General features: G+C 37.6%; 1 protein-coding gene across 5 annotated transcripts in view; it reads left to right on the forward strand.

Annotated features, from left to right (window-relative positions):
- Positions 1–16,058, forward strand: part of GABRA4 (gamma-aminobutyric acid type A receptor subunit alpha4) — a gene marked incomplete at both ends in the record, with an annotated part of 63,943 nt that extends 47,885 nt beyond the window's left edge. For all 5 annotated transcript variants that reach the window (XM_082653675.1, XM_082653676.1, XM_082653674.1 and 2 more), the window contains one exon: positions 15,525–16,058. In XM_082653675.1, the coding sequence (XP_082509801.1) occupies positions 15,525–16,058 (534 nt within the window). The remainder of the gene's footprint in view (positions 1–15,524) is intronic.
- Positions 16,059–16,286: the final 228 nt, after the last annotated feature.

Genomic DNA, 16,286 nt, shown 5'->3' on the forward strand with positions numbered 1-16,286 from the left:
ACTTTTAAACAGGCAAATGCATGAAATGGGAGAGGAAAGACATTTAATTCTGGTTATCAGTTAATATTCCAGGATTGACTCATTAAACAGTCCATTAACTACTGTAGTGGCCCAGGAAGTATAATCTGGATAGAATAAATGACTGTCATCTGGTTTTCAAGTGGATTTAAATGGGCTGCTTTTAGCTATATAGCTTTGCCAACTACTTATCTCTAGGGACACATTGTGTGAGACTCATTTTTGCTGTTTTGAGTGTATAGGAGTGAATGATTTTGTTGTTGATTTATTTCAATACAGTTTACTCATCACTTATTTAAATATTATTTAGTCATTGGGCTTATTTTGATTGTATGCTTCTTAGTTTGTGGTACTGTGCTGGTCAGTGGGGAGAGGAAACTGGTAAGGCAGTGTTGCAGCCCTAAAGAAACTCACAGTTGGGAGGGGCACTCACGCAGCGTGCTGGATGCTAGGCTAGGAAGAAGCATAGGATACTGTGTGAAGATGTCACAGTCCAGATTAGCGTCTCTGTGGTGGGAGATTCTGATGAGGGTGGAGGGGCTGTCAGGTTAAACTTCTCAGAGGAAGCGATGGCTAAGGACTATCTCAGAAAACGCAAAAGGGAGGCAAAGGTGATAGAGGAAAGGGAGTGAGTGAGAAGAGGATGTGACAAGACCCTGAAGCAAGACAATACAGCTCATCCTTGTAGAGCTAAATGAAGACATCCTGGCTAGAACCCAGGTATTTTAATTGAGTTTCCCCCAAAGCAGACTTTGTTGCAAGGATTTGTGTGCAAGCAATTTATATTTGAACTGATCCCAAGATCACTGTGAGGAAGGTGAGATGGCAAGGAAGACAATCCAATAAAGTGTTACTAATGAGCAGATTTACCACTGTGTGCTCATCGCGCCAGAGGCTCTCTCGGAATACGTGTGGAACCCACCTCAGAATCGTCCCGTTGGGTGGCAGAGAAGTTGAGGTACTTATTTATCAACTCTTATCTCTTGTTGATTATGTTTATTCAGGAGATGTTAACTTTCTTCTACTTCTGGTCAAACCCTCTCTCCCATTCCAGTCAAGCTCCTGTAGACAGAGCTCCCCTTAGGGGAGAAAAAGCTGGTAAGACACAGCCTGTCTGGAGTGATGTCTGTCTGGGTAAACCAAATGAATACAGACCAGGCACTCATAGCATACGCTACACTAGGGTACCCAGAGTGGTTAAGAGGAGGGTTTGGGAGTAAAGGGGAGATGTAGCTGGACTGGAAGGCAGGATCCAAGTCATGTAGAATGTTACGTCATGTAGGTGTGTGTATGTTTAGAAAAACAATAGCATGCCAGCTGAAAGACTTTAAACAAGGAAGTGGCATTATTGATGTTACATTGTATAAATATTATTTTACACATAATAGAAGAGAGAGTAGAGAGAGGGAATGTTCATAAGGATATGAGGTCTGAGAACTTTAATAGCCTCTGAGTAGCTAAGTGAGATTATGTTGAATGCCTTTCCATGGCTTTGAAGAAAAATAGGAAGATTGGAAAAATACTGAGGAACCTGGATGGAAAAGAATAAGGCAGAAGGAGGCAAGAATCATTGAAGTTTTGTGGCTTGCAAAGCTAACTGGAGCATGTGCTAGCCTCTAAGATCTAGCATGTTTGTTTGGATAAATGTACTGGGTTCATTGGATATGAATAAATTTGTACGTAGATTTGACTTTGGTCAAAAGGGTTCCTTAAGGTTAAGAATTTGGGGCTTTCCCTCCACCTTTTTTTAAAATTAATCTATTTATTTATTTATTTTTGGCTGCGTTGGGTCTTTGTTGCTGCACGCGGGCTTTCTCTAGCTGTGGCGAGCAGGGGCTACTCTGCCTTGCGGTGTGCAGGCTTCTCATTGCGGTGGCTTCTCTTGTTGCGGAGCATGGGCTCTAGGCGCACGGGGTTAAGTGGTGGTGGCTCACGGGCTTAGTTGCTCTGCAGCATGTGGGATCGTCCCGGACCAGGGATCAAACCCGTGTCCCCTCCAATGGCAGGTGGATTCTTAAGCACTGCGCCACCAGGGAAGCCTTCCCCTACTTTTGTATCACCAGAGCCAAGAACAGTGCCTGACATACAAATAGGCACTCAATAAATATTTGTTGACTAATCGAATGAATGAATGAATGAATGAATTAAGTTTGTTATGCCCCTAGTACATGTCCTGCTGGAGAGATGGGTCTTCAGGTTGGAGAAAAATTTGGGAAGCAGACATTGATTTTATGATATTGATATAAAGATGGTAATCTAAGCCACTGGACAGGTTTATTTATTTACCTGAAGACTGAAAAAACTGAGATGTCTGAGAGTTGAACCCTGTGGAAAGGTGACAACTTAGGATTAGGTAGAGGAAGAGCATTCCATACTGGAGACTGAGAAGGGTAAGGGGAACATACCTAGATTATGGAATTTATAGGACCAATTTAAAGAAGGAAGAAGTGATAAGCAGTGTTAGATGCTGCCAGGACAGTATATAAGACGCAGATTTTAAAAAGCGTCTACTGGATTAATCCACAAAGAGTTCCAAGGGAAAGATGGGAAGGGAAATAAAATAACAATGGGTTGAAAAGTAAACGACAGATGAAGAAGTGGAAACATTAAGTGTAGACAATTTTTCCGTAAACTGGCAGTGATAGAAAGAGTGGTAGCTGGAAGGGGTCAAAGGTTAAGGAGTTGTGGGACTTGATATTTTCATTTCCTTCTTTGTAATATGAGAAAAGTTTTGGTATGTTATATGTTGAGAAAGTGCAAATATTTTTTAAATTGCTAATATGATTAAGTAGAACAATATCCACAGGATTATTGATTTTATGCTCTCTTCAAATATCTACCAGCCTAGAAGGAAACCTCTTAAATGGGAATCCTCAATTATCTCTTCCTACAGTTGGCAGATTTGGGCAAGTTGGGTTTTAGCTAGTTCTTAGCATTGCTGCAAGGAGTGGAGCTAATTATTTTCACCTAGGAATAGAAAGTAAGATGAATTTTGAAGAGAGCACAAAATGTAAGGTTCCCACACATTCCCAGCATTTTCTGAGGTGGATAGTTACAGTATTAATTTAACGCTTAGTTCTGTTGAAAAAATACAATGAATAGCTGAGTATAGAAATAATGGAAACTTCTATTCTAATATTTTATTTCACAGGGACTATCTACATTTTTGTCTTAGACTATGGATAACAATATCAAAATAATATTGAACAAGTATCGATCACTTACTGTGCTTCAGGTAGGGTGTTAAGCACTTTATGAATACTAATTCATCAATAACTCAGTAGTTATCATTATTATCCTCATTTTACCCAGGAGAAATACGTAGCACAGAGAGGCTAAATAACTTCCCCAAGACCACACAGCTAGGATTTAGCAGAGGCCAAGGCTTGAATCTACCTGATTTTAGAACCTATGGTTCTGACATTGGTTTTTAACTATCAGTATACTGCCAATAAGGATGAAAATGGAGACAGATATTTGGTAGCTTTTGGTTTTAGGATTCATTTTATTGGTGTCTACAGAGGGCACATTTCTCTTCCTGCCTACCAGATACTTGTGTCTTAGTTTCTGGCCTGCTTGGCTGAAGTGGTTACATTGGTGATATACATTAATGTGCTGATGAGCCATTTGCCATAAATTGCAACTCAGCTACTGGTTTAATTCCTGCTAAATTTGCAATCTGCCTTTACTGAAGTGCAAAATTTCCTTTCTTGTTATAAAGTGGTAGAACATGCAAAAGAGTCTAATACCTTATTTTCTAGCTCAAGTAAAATTATCTAGGCTCAGAGAGAGTTTTAAAATTTTCACTTTGGAGGAACAGCTGTTTCAGCATGAGAGCCTTATTAAATGTCGAATGGTTTTGCTAATGCCTCGTTGGAAACTACAGCTGACAGCATGACACTTACTCCTCAGGACAAGTCAAATGATTTCCTGGAGAAAATCAAAATGGCTTCAGCTGTTTAGGGGGTTGTCTGTTTGACAACTGGTGTGGTAGAATATCAATTTCTTCTGCTGACTTAATATGTTGTTTTACTACGGATGGAGATTTGTAATGAATTGTGTTAACAGGATAATTCAACATAGGCTTTATGACCAATTGACTGTGCTTCCACTTGTAAAGACTAGGGAACGGGATTGATTTTTAAAATATAAGAGCATGCACAAAAGGTGCTTAATGAGTACTTTTCTGCTACATACACGTGTACACACATTAACTTTATACATAATTGGGCGCATGCATTGCTGAACTTCATTAACTTCAATTATTTGTAGATACTTACATGTTTGAAGAATCATTTTCAAGTCAGAAACTAGAGCTAGTGCTTATGTTGATATCTTCCCTGGGTTACAATTAAAGTTGAAATTGCAGTTTCCTATGCATGGTGGGGGAGTGTTTTAGTTTTTCCATATATTTGAGTAGTAATTTTGTAAACATCTTTTGAAAATTCTATATTCAAAATTAAGGGGAAGTCTGCGGAAGGAAGTTGGGGCACAGCTTCCCTCTTGTAGAAAAACTTCATAAAAATGTGTTTATCGTATAGAAGATGAATTTTTTTTTTTTTTTGCGGTACGCGGGCCTCTCACTGTTGTGGCCTCTCCCGTTGCGGAGCACAGGCTCCGGACGCGCGGGCTCAGTGGCCATGGCTCACGGGCCCAGCCGCTCTGCGGCATGTGGGATCTTCCCGGACTCGGGGCACGAACCCGTGTCCCCTGCATCGGCAGGCGGACTCTCAACCAATGCGCCAGGGAAGCCCAAGATGCATATTTTGAGTGGTGATGCTGGTTCATTTTTCAAACAACCTGAAGAGAAGTTTTCTCCAATTAAAAAAGAAACTTTGCACAGCTAGATTGCATTTGTGGTTAAGATAAAATTTTCTGTAAAATAAATCATCTAAATGTGGACCTATTTATAAATATTTATTTAGGCCTGAATGTAGAAGTTATATGGGATACAAAGTTATATCCATAAGCACATTATGATAACTAAGCACCAAAGAAATTGAACGAATATCAAGAAAAACAGGCGCAAGAACAGTTCATAAAAACTCTACAATTTTTACAGATACTGGAAAGGAAGGATTAATCAGAGGAAGATTTTTCATGGGATAACATGGATCAAACAGTAGTACAGTATTTACCTTATAATAGAAACTAAATAAATGTAACTAAAATCCAAATCTGAAAAACCAAGCTGTTCATAAATGTCACTTAATCTGGTTTGGGTTGTGTGGACATTTTTCAGGTAAATTCTTTTTTGCTTTCTTTGAATCCCATTAGTGTAGCTTTTTAGCATAGCAAATTAACATATTTGCTGTCGTAAGGAGCTTCCTGAGTGGCTAAAATTGTTAGTTTGGGATGCAAATCATGACTCGAACCCATTTTAACTGTCTGACCTTAGGAGAAGTACCCAACTTTCTTAGGCTTCAGTGTCCTCATTGGAAAAATGAGAATATTAATACTATTTCCTGGGTGGTTGTAGATGGTGTGTGAGGTTATTTGTGAAAACCATGTAGTGTAGTGCTTGGTCCATAGTGAGTGCTCAATGCATTGTAGAGATATCGATAAAGATTAAAGATTTCTGTCTGGCAAGTGCTAATATCAGATGTTAATTATTTAGAGTAGCCCCTGCATGGGAAGCATTGCCTTAACAGTCTATTTCAAAAAAATGTAAAAGAAAAGGAAGATTTTAGAACATCCTCAAGGTATCTCAAATTTTAATTGACAAGGAAAGTTATTGGTCTTCTTTATCCTTGTACCACTGAGGGAAATCTTTGAAAATTGTTCCCCTACCACGAGGCACTTTGTTCCCTTTCCCCACAGTCCCTCTTCCCCCTTACTTATCCCTGAAGTTCAGCTGTGTCACTTTCACAAAGAGGCTCTCCCAGCAATCAGGCTATGCCATGTACTCCCTAATTTAAAAAAAGTTTCCTTGATAGCATTTATCGCTTGTTATAACTTTTTAATAATTCCTGGAAGAAATTGCAAGGCCTATACTTTTTCACCTCTGTATTCCCAGTTTCAACAAAGTAATTTGAAAAATTGGACACTCAATACATATTGTTGAATGAATGAATGAATTGGGTAAATCATTACCTTTCATAAGTCCTTCATTGCTTTTGAGCTTAAACGTGGATCTTCTGTTACTCACTTCCAGCAAGAGATGAAGCATGGGACTTGAGCCTTTTTTCCTAAAAATAAATCTATTAAAGCTATCATGAATGTTTAGATCCAGTAGGTAAACATTATCTAATATTTCAAAGACATTCAGCCCCCTTTAGGTAAGATGCGTAGTTCATCAGAGACTTCCTTACACAGCACAGCTATGATTTTACAAAATGACTTGGATGATAATTCTTGAGCTTTGGAATTTTCCCCCCAAGCAGAAGTATAACGAAGATCTGGCCTTGATAAATTATTCCTTTTTAGACATTGCCCCTGTTGCCTTTGCTGATGCAGATAAAATTATGACTCAGACTCCTTGCTACGCCAGCCTCCTATAGGGTTGGCAGGGATCTGAATTTTTCTGGTTGGCTATTTATTATAGCACAGTTTCTTTATGATCAAGTCATATCAAGTCTATATTAAGAAAAAAAACATTGTCCAAATGTTTTCTAAGTTCAACTATAATTTTCTGAATATTTTAAGGCTGAAACAAATCATTTCCAAAGGATGATTGCTTTAAAAAATGAATTTATTTGGACACCCAAGTTAGGAATTCAGAAACGTAGTAAGGTTTCTTTTGCAATATTTTATCAGATATCTACTTATATTACCCCTACTTTTAAGGATTTAAAAAATATTCTTAATATAAAATGTGGACAGAAGTTATAAATTGTTATTAATGACATTTTTCCAATATTTAAACAAACGCATGCTCTGAAATCCACAACACATGTACACACACTGTGACATAAAAGTCATAATCTGCAAGGGAGGCAAAAATATTTAGGGAAAAAATATTGGGTAGTTAAAGAAGGATCTGGAGCTAAGTCCAAATTAGAAGGTTAAATGAAAATCCCAGTTAACTGAAGTCCTCTGATTTGGGTGAAGAAAAGCTGAAAGGAACTCAAGAGGTATCCTGGGAGAACTTATATGCAGGCAACTTGGACAGTTTAGAAAGATGATGTAGATGCCCCCTGGTGGATATATGGAAGTGTTTTCATTTACCAAGGACAAGTAAAAATATTACAAAGAAATCAATGCTTAATTCCTGTCAAAAGCATCTCAGTTTCTCTACGTGTCTAGTATCTTAACTCTGCCTAGGATTTGGGGTTATAAAATCCTCCAGTAAAGGATACTGGAGAAGAGAGAACAGACTAGAAACAAAGAAAATATCTGAGAAGAGAAAGCTGCAAGTTTGTTTAGGTTTTATTTTTTTCCTATGAGAGGGTTAACATTCACTATTTAAAAATCTTAAGATAATTGTCTCTTAAGTTTAAATTTATTAAAGTTAGATGATTGTCTTAGTCTCCTCAGGCTGCCGTAGTCAAATTACATAGATTGGATGGCTTAAATAACAGAAATGTATTTTCTCATAATTCTAAGGGCTAGAAAATCCAAGATCAGGGTTCTGGCAAGTTTGGTTTCTGGTGAGAGCTCTCTTTCTGGCTTGCAGACTGCTGCCTTCTTGCTGTGTCCTCATATGACACAGAGAAAAAACTCTCCGGCGTCTCTTCCTCTGTTATAAGGACACTAGTTCTATCTAATCAGAGCTCCGTTCTTATGACCTCATTTAATCATACTTCCTTAAAAATGTTATCTCCAGTATAGTACCCTCCCTCAAAAGGGGACACAATTCAGTCCATAGCAATAATGAAAACCTCTTAATGTTTTTTTAACCTTCTTTGACATTTGCTGCCTTGTACTATCCCCAGTCTGGTGTCCTTCATTGTCCCATTTCCTACTTCCAATTTAAATGCGGAAGAAAGTCCTTTTGGCTGCTGTAATTGAACTAAGAGATAAAGTAAAAAGAGTGCCAGACCAATAATGCCAGACCAATATATCCACAGATACAATTCTTTTTAACATTCCATTACATTTAGAAAGTGGGCCAGCCAAACTGAGTTGCTGAAGTTCTAATTGTGAACCAGTGTTCTGTGTATGTCTTTTCATAGCATCTTGAGGTGTGAACATCATCCTGTAGGTTGGATTACAACAGTTCCTCCGGTCTTTGCTGTTTCCCTGATGCCAGTTTCTAGACTTCACTGACAGGTGGAAAGTTCCGGAAAGAGATCAGTGATGTGTTACGTTAATACAATGAGATGCCTTTTTTAGACAACCCACATCTCTTCTGGACATTGAAATACCTGTGGCTGTAGGTTATTTCCTCCGTGTAGCTTTGACATATGGTTGTGGCAGCTGGGTAGTTAAAAGCATGTGAGCTGGGTGCCGGGTGCAGAAGAACCGCTCACTAAAAATTAACCATTGTTGTTGCTGTTGCTTTTTTCCTAGATGAGCTTTTTATGTTTGTCTCACGCCACCAGTTATAGGATTTACTCTAGTGTTAATCCTTACCTTTACAATGTCTAAAATGTATTTTAATTTTGTTAATTGAATTTTATATTTCCTTGTGTTTATTCTTATTTTAGCCAGCAACGTTCTTTTCATGGCTGACTTCACCACAGACTGTCCTTTGCTTCAGTGGTCCTCTACCTTTCTGAGTATTCAAAACGGTGGCCTTATTTTTATAGAAAGATAGAAAAAATATTCTAAAATCTTGTCTATAATGATTTGTTCATGAGTGACATACTTTTTTATTTTGGAGGAAGGATCTTGTTATCTGCCTTCTGGTTATTTCTATATAATGTTCTTTTGATGCGTATTATGTACTAAGCACCTTACAGGAGTTATCTTATTTATTCCTTATGAGGAGCTACTGTTATTACTCCTGTTTTAACAAGGACTTTGAGGTTTCAAGAGGTCAACCAACGTGTCAGATATCCCACAGCTAGTAAATGGCAAATTCAGTATTCGAGTCCAAGTCTGTCTGATTTGACGGTCCACAATCCTAACTATTTAGCCAATGTTTCCCAACTTCTGATTCCTGATGACTGACAATAGCATAACTAATAATTAAGACTTCCTCCAAAAAGGCCCTGAGGCTGATCCCAGGTTATTCTTATAAACACTTGGTGTGACTGTAATGCTACTTGAGAGAGAGAAGATTCATCCAGCTCAGTGTTTGCATTTGGAGAAAGTGAGTGGAGTGTGCTTTGCCCTCTACCCTCTCCAGTGTTAATGTTGGTAGCGTTTGGTGAACATAGCTCCCGGAGCATTTCCAGGTAGCATTCTGGTCAAGTCCAAGTCTGCTTGATCAAGCTGAGAACTTCTGCTCTGACTGGTGAAGTCTCCGACAAAAAAATTTCCTCTCCTAGAGCCATGTATTTATACAAAGCCTTGGCAAATAAAAAGAAGCCCTAGGAATCACTATGAAGCAAAACTAACTACAGAATCGCATATCTACAAGAAACCCTACTATTTTAAACTTTCAACTTCTAAATATGTGAAGACAAAATGAATGCATTCTGTAAGACATTGTTCTCTGGTAATTCCAAATTGAAGACATAAATTTCTTATCCCAGTGCCAGATATTGAAAGTAATATTTCTATAGCTTATGGAAATCCAAATGTTGAATTAAAAGCTAACATTGGGAGGAAATGAAATACAGTAGAGAACTCGGCGTTTTCATTTCTACACTTTGTTGTTCAGTGTGTAACAATTGATGAAATATTTAGCATGTTTATTTGTAGGGGATGTTTTTCATTTCTATGTGGTAGCATCTTTTAAAAACACTACTGATGGTCCTCTGTAAATCATTACCTTGGGGTTTAGTTCCAGCTGCTCTACCATAGTTGTTTATTTCCTTATTAAATAAGATGTGTGGCTAACCCCTGAAGCCCTGTCAGAACAGCCTTGAATAAATGCCTTTGCATTATTGGATTTTTTTTTTGGTATGTAAATCATTGATATTCTAGAAGATAAACCTGTTCATTATTAGCCTTGTTTGTTTTTAATTTAGAAGGGTGAAATTACATTTTATTAAACTTCATTAGCTTCTCAAGCAAGCAATATGAACATAGCTTGCGTTCTGCAAACCTCGTCATAGTCACTTTATCTCACTGCTGCTAGAGTAATTAGTTGAGTTGAGTTTTCTCTTTGCAGTTGATAAGACTTCTTTAGAAATCGTGTCAGATCACAGTCATGACTGACGAATTACTTGGATTTGCTCCTGTTTGCCTGTTGCTGCTTTAATTTGTTGTTAATGTTTGAATCTATCACCTCGCATCTCTATCCCACCAGTTTCCCTTGCATCTGACTAATGTGACTAATGACAAAATGATTTCAAACTAAATCATCTTTTAAAATTCAAATTAAGCTTAGGTGCTTTTCTTGTTTGGAACCACTGTGTGTCTGCTGAATACTGATGGAGCCACTGTACACTCTGTGAAACATAACATCACTCTGACTGTCGCATTGGTTGTTCCAAAACTTGAAGGCTGTGTGAATATTATTCCCAGTGAGTCCCGTGCCAGGTAGCTCAGCAGATTTTTCAATCCTTTCATTGTTTGTCATCATGGAAAATAACAACTACTTTTTACATAGTAGACCTTGAGACATCAGTGTAAAATAACTTGATATCATTGGGCTGCCTGGCAGAGAACAAAGATTTAAGCCTCAAATCAGTCTAATTCTCTTTTCCACATATAGGTTATGATATTTAGAGTGTTGAGACTTCTTAGGCATTCTTAGTCATCCTTGGGATTGAGTCAGGATAACTTATATAATTTAGGTACTACCTGCGATATTCTAGAAATATGCCCATAAACAAAGAAATAGTAATCTGAAGGTCAGATAGAAAGTTTCTGACACTTTCTCTTTAATTTGAAAAAAGAATCTTGACTCTGTATTATATCCATTTCAGTGAAATTTATTAAAAAAATGAAGTAGGTGCCTGCTGTGTGCATTAGCCTGCGATGATTAATAAGATAGTTTTACACTCTAGAAGTTCACTAATACTTTAAAACTGGGAATAAAAAGATTTGACCTTTGTTTTCAGATGTTAATCCTAGTGGCACACTTCATACTGCTCCCTCCATTTTCATAAAGTCTGGTGCTTCGTGGATTCTTTTTTCTGGCCACCTTAGACTGATCCTCTCTCTTTGACTTGGGATCACTGTTTTCTCCAGACGTATTCTTCAAGTCTATGCGTACATTTCTTTGATACTTGTAACTTGCGTAGCAGTGGATGTTGTCAGAATATAATTCTCAAACCATCAAAAACGTGAGTCATGTAAATATGGAATGAACCTGTATCAAAGTTTTATCTAACTCATTAATTAAGGAGTAATTAAATAGTAAAACGGTTCAAAATCTTTTTTGAGAAATGCCTATAAGTAGCCATTAAATTTTTTTCAAAAAAGGATACTAGAATGCGATTACCAGATTCGATACAGAAGTAGTTAATATCCTTCAGGGCATCAAAACCATAACCTTTGGGGCTCTTTTCTACTGAACAGGGATCTATAAGTTAATATGCAACTTCACAGTGTTTGGGGTCAAATCCAATATTAAACAGCAAACTCAAACTCAAGTATCTTCCCCTAGAGACTTAATAATCCTTGGGTGGACTTTTTAAACGATACTCCATACTGACATTGCAGGGACACGCTGTACTCCTTTCTGATTTCCAAGTCTTGCATAATTTTTTAACATATACTTGACTATTACAAATACTTGACTGACTCAACTATATAGGTGTAGTTTATCAAGTTCCTTAATGCCTCGTCCACACTTGTGCATCCAAAGGCTGTGCAACATGGCAGAGCGCTCAGTAGGTCACTCACTCTATGACTTTCATCTACCATAACACTTCTGCTGTTATTCTCCTCTACCGTAAAATGAGAAACTGGAATAATGTGATCGCTAGAATCTCTCCTAGCTTTACAGTATGGTTATTCTTTAAGAATGGAATTATAAAGGGCAGAATATCTTGGTCCTTTAAAATAACATGGAATACACAATAGGGTCCCCTAATGGTCTTTGATGAATTCTGGGCAGACTAGCTCTCTAATTATCCTGGAATGTCTGAGAAACTTCCCCTGACAAGAGGTGTGGCAATAGCTCCTGTTAGGCCCTTGATTTAATTGGTCTGTATACGTTGTCTAGTGCCACACTAATGCTGCATAACAAAACAACTACAAAAAAAAATTTGTTTTCAAGTCTGAGTCAACTGGGAAGTTCTGTTGATCTTGATTAGGCTTGGCTCAGCAGTTCATCATTTCTGAGCTGGGACAAACACAGGTGTCTAGTGGTCAGCTATCTATTGGGCGATGTAGGATAGCCTCACTAGGATGACTGGCTCTGCTCCAAAGGATCTCTCCAGCAGGCTAGCCCAAGCTTGTTCTTGTGGTGTTGGTGGCAGTGTTTTGAGAAAGAGTGGAAGCAAGCAAGGACTCGTAAAGCTAAGACTCAGAAATAACTCACCCCCACTTCCACCACATCCAGTTGGCCAAAGAAAGTCATAGGAAGTCTGTGGGGAAATAGAGTCCATTTCTTGATGGGAGGAGAAGGGGAAATTCATTTTACAAGGGGCATTAATATGGAGAGGGAGGACAGATTGGTGCCATGTTTGTATTCAATCAGCCATATTAGAACATCATTCACAGTTGGGATTTCAGGATGTTCCAGGAGGATTCTGATCTGGAGGGAAGGAAGACAGGGTCCTATAAGTGTTCTTGTGCTTCCTTCTGGGGTGCAGTTAAGTCACTTAGAGTTAGTTTCATCTGTTAAGGTCTTACTTTTAAAATTCAGTAGGCAGGATTAGAGCAGTCTTAGGGGGTAATTATTCCACATTACTGAGGCAGGGCCCTTCTGAGGACTTTACCAAATGCTACATGAATGTTGAGATTTTCCATTATGTCTGGTGGGAAAATGCACTATTCCTGGCTTGGTATGTGCTAGGTACCGTTTCTTCTAATCCTTTCAGGTGGTTCTTTTTGCCTTGGGTAGTTACACTCAAAAATGGATCTGTGCTTAGCAAAATTCTCAGTGGGGACTCTTCAGATTTTTTGGACTTTTCTTTTTGGCATCACCTTCTCTGGTACCTTTTCCTGTGAACTCTAGCCACCTTGATTTCCTCACCTTCTCAGCTTCATCTCCTCAATTTAGGTAGTCTGTCAGATTGTTCCTGGATTCTCCTTTCCCGCTCTATAGCATGCAAACTCAAGTTCTTTTCTTCTCTCTCAATGATTGTGTCCTATGTTGTCTAATGTCCAGTGTCTTCAGAAACAGTTGTTTTACAAATGTTTTTAGTTTTTTTGTTATTTCATGCAGGAGAGTAAATTCAGTCCCTGTTACTCCATTTTGGCCAGAAGTAGAAATCTCCACTTCTTAGAATTTAGTCTGAGGGAAAATATGAGTTTCTAAAGATTATGGGCAACCCAACTTTTGGTGGAAGAGGGCAATATGCAAATATCAGACTATATTTGAAAATATGTATTTCTCTCCTGCTTATCCAGTTGGTCCTTTATTACTCCCTTCCCTTCTCTTCTTGGTATATTTAGCATTTTGCCACAGTTTGACCCATCATTCTGTTTTACTTTTTGTATATTTTTGATTGTGTCGTGTGTGGGTGTGCATTTTATCTTCCTAGTGATATTGTAAACTCTTTAAATGTTGTGGATATTATCCTTCTTTATATTTGTCACCATGTGTATAACATTTTAGAATTAATTCTAATTAATTGATTATCCCTTTCTGTAAAGAGGGACTCAAAATCTGAGGATTAATTAGGTGGTGTTTACAATGTGCTTTGTAGAGGAAAAGTACAGGGTAAATAACGGTACCTTGAACTTTTAGGTGGATGTCAATTTTGGTTTCACTTGTCTCCACCTAAATTGGCTGCCGTATTTTAGACTACAATTGCTCATGAGTTCAGCTGCAAACTGTTTAGATGAATACTTCAGGCTGACATGAAGAATACGTTCTAAACCTCTCAGAACCTGCTTTGGCTCTGCATGTTGTGAGGCTTTTTCTTCTTTCTCTACTCAGGGAACTTGAAGCCATAGTTTACGAGTATATAAGATATGGATTGAACACTTTCAACCTGCTTGATAAGTGTAGTATTGAAAAGAGATTCTACTTGTAGAATAAACACTTCTCTGCAAGGGAGTTTACAGTTAATTGTATATAATATTATCCATAAAATTCCTTGCAGACTGGCTCCTTTTAATCACCCACTTGTGAGCTGTTCTTCCTCTCTCTCTCCTCTACTTCTCCATCTCCTCACCCACCATTTATTTCATAAAATGGTGGGGGAAGAGGGTAGAAAAAGCAATTACAGTATATCCTTAATATAACTCAGAATAAACACAATTAAGGCGGAAAAATGGTTGCAAAAAATCATAGTGTCTTCTAAAGACAGACATGATTATTTGGGGAATCATTTGAGCAATTACTTTCCTTTATTAGTATGGACAGTCTATACGGTTGGCTATATGGTTATTTGTCATGCCTGTCAAAATATAAGAATTAATTTTAGTACTGACCATCTGTATTCAAATGCAGTCTTGTTCTACAGATAAAATAATTTTATGGAAAATAGTGAATTCCATTTTGATTTAAATACTCTTTATTGGTAAATAGTTTGAACTCAGATATTTATGCAATGATATGGTGATGCTGTTTATATGTATGATACAACATTTTATTTAAAAATGATTTTCCTTTTTTTCGGCTGCGCCACGTGGCATGTGGGATCTTAGTTCCTGACCAGGGATTGAACCCATGCCCCCTGCATTGGAAGCATGGGGTCTTAACCACTGGACCGCCAGGGAAGTCCCCAAAATGATTTTCCTTTGTATTTGCATTACTAATTGTGGTGAAAAACTAAAATGCATGAGGATTTCTAGACTTTATATAATAATGTCTATGGAAGATTATGAAAATAATTCCCAGGGATTTGGAAATTAAAGCTTTTGGAGCTTCTGTCGTTTTTAAAGGAATGTTATACACATGTGGATGGTTATTATTGTTTTTATTCTGTGCCCAAAGTAGATATAGTTCTTCCTGTTTATAAAGCAAACATGTACAAAACTCACTGAAATGTATACAGCATATCAGAGAATATTATTTACAATAAAACTCAACAAAGAAGTTGTACAGCTATCATCATGAATTCTTAAAGTCAAATCAAGTATAACTCTAGCTTATAGTCCTAAAAGCCTAACCTTTCTATAGATTTAAATTCTAATAGTTTATAAGAATGGATAATATTTTGAAATAGCAGATGTTTGATTCAGAGTTTCACATATATATATATATATATATATATGTCCTTTTTTAGTTAGGTATTTTTAAGCTTTTACATCAAGTTGAGTGACTATAGCATATTAATAAAGGTTTATTTTATGAAAACAGCTAATTTGTAACTCTTTGACCCATTTAAATTTTGTATAACTCTACATAAAATTACATAGCCAATATAATTTTTAATATACCTTTTCAGAACTCAAATGCCAATCTGAACATGAGAAAAAGAGCCAATGCCTTGGTTCACTCTGAATCTGATGTTGGCAACAGAACTGAGGTGGGAAACCATTCGAGCAAGTCTTCCACGGTTGTTCAAGGATCTTCTGAAGCCACACCACAGTCTTACTTAGCTTCCAGTCCAAACCCATTCAGCCATGCAAATGCAGCTGAAACTATATCCGCCGCAAGAGCAATTCCACCTGCTTCTCCTTCTCCAGCTAGTAGAACTGGGTACGTGCCCCGAAAAGTTCCAGTTGGATCTGCTTCTACCCAGCATGTGTTTGGATCAAGACTGGAGCGAATTAAGACCACAGTTAATAGCATAGGGGCTTCTGGGAAGTTGTCAGCCACTACTGCTCCCTCGGCTCCACCACCTTCTGGATCTGGCACAAGTAAAATAGACAAATATGCCCGCATTCTCTTTCCAGTAACATTTGGGGCTTTTAATATGGTCTATTGGGTTGTTTACTTATCTAAGGACACTATGGAGAAATCAGAAAGTCTAATGTAATTTTGTTGCTATAATAATTTCCTAAAAGATGATGAACTTCATGCAGAATGTCTTTTTAAATGTTTTTAAAGATAAACAGTTGTTCTTCACTAAAATAAAAATTCCATGTAAGTTTTCCATTTAAAAAATTCAAGCCAGTCATTGGGAGAGTTAATTAATTCCTCAGTGAAGGGAAAGTGAGCCATCTTTCATTTCAGAAAGATGATTTAAATAGAATCAATTCAACAT

This window comes from Grampus griseus, assembly GCF_964374135.1.
Source record: "Grampus griseus genome assembly, chromosome: 4".
In the NCBI taxonomy this organism is placed as follows: domain Eukaryota; kingdom Metazoa; phylum Chordata; class Mammalia; order Artiodactyla; family Delphinidae; genus Grampus; species Grampus griseus.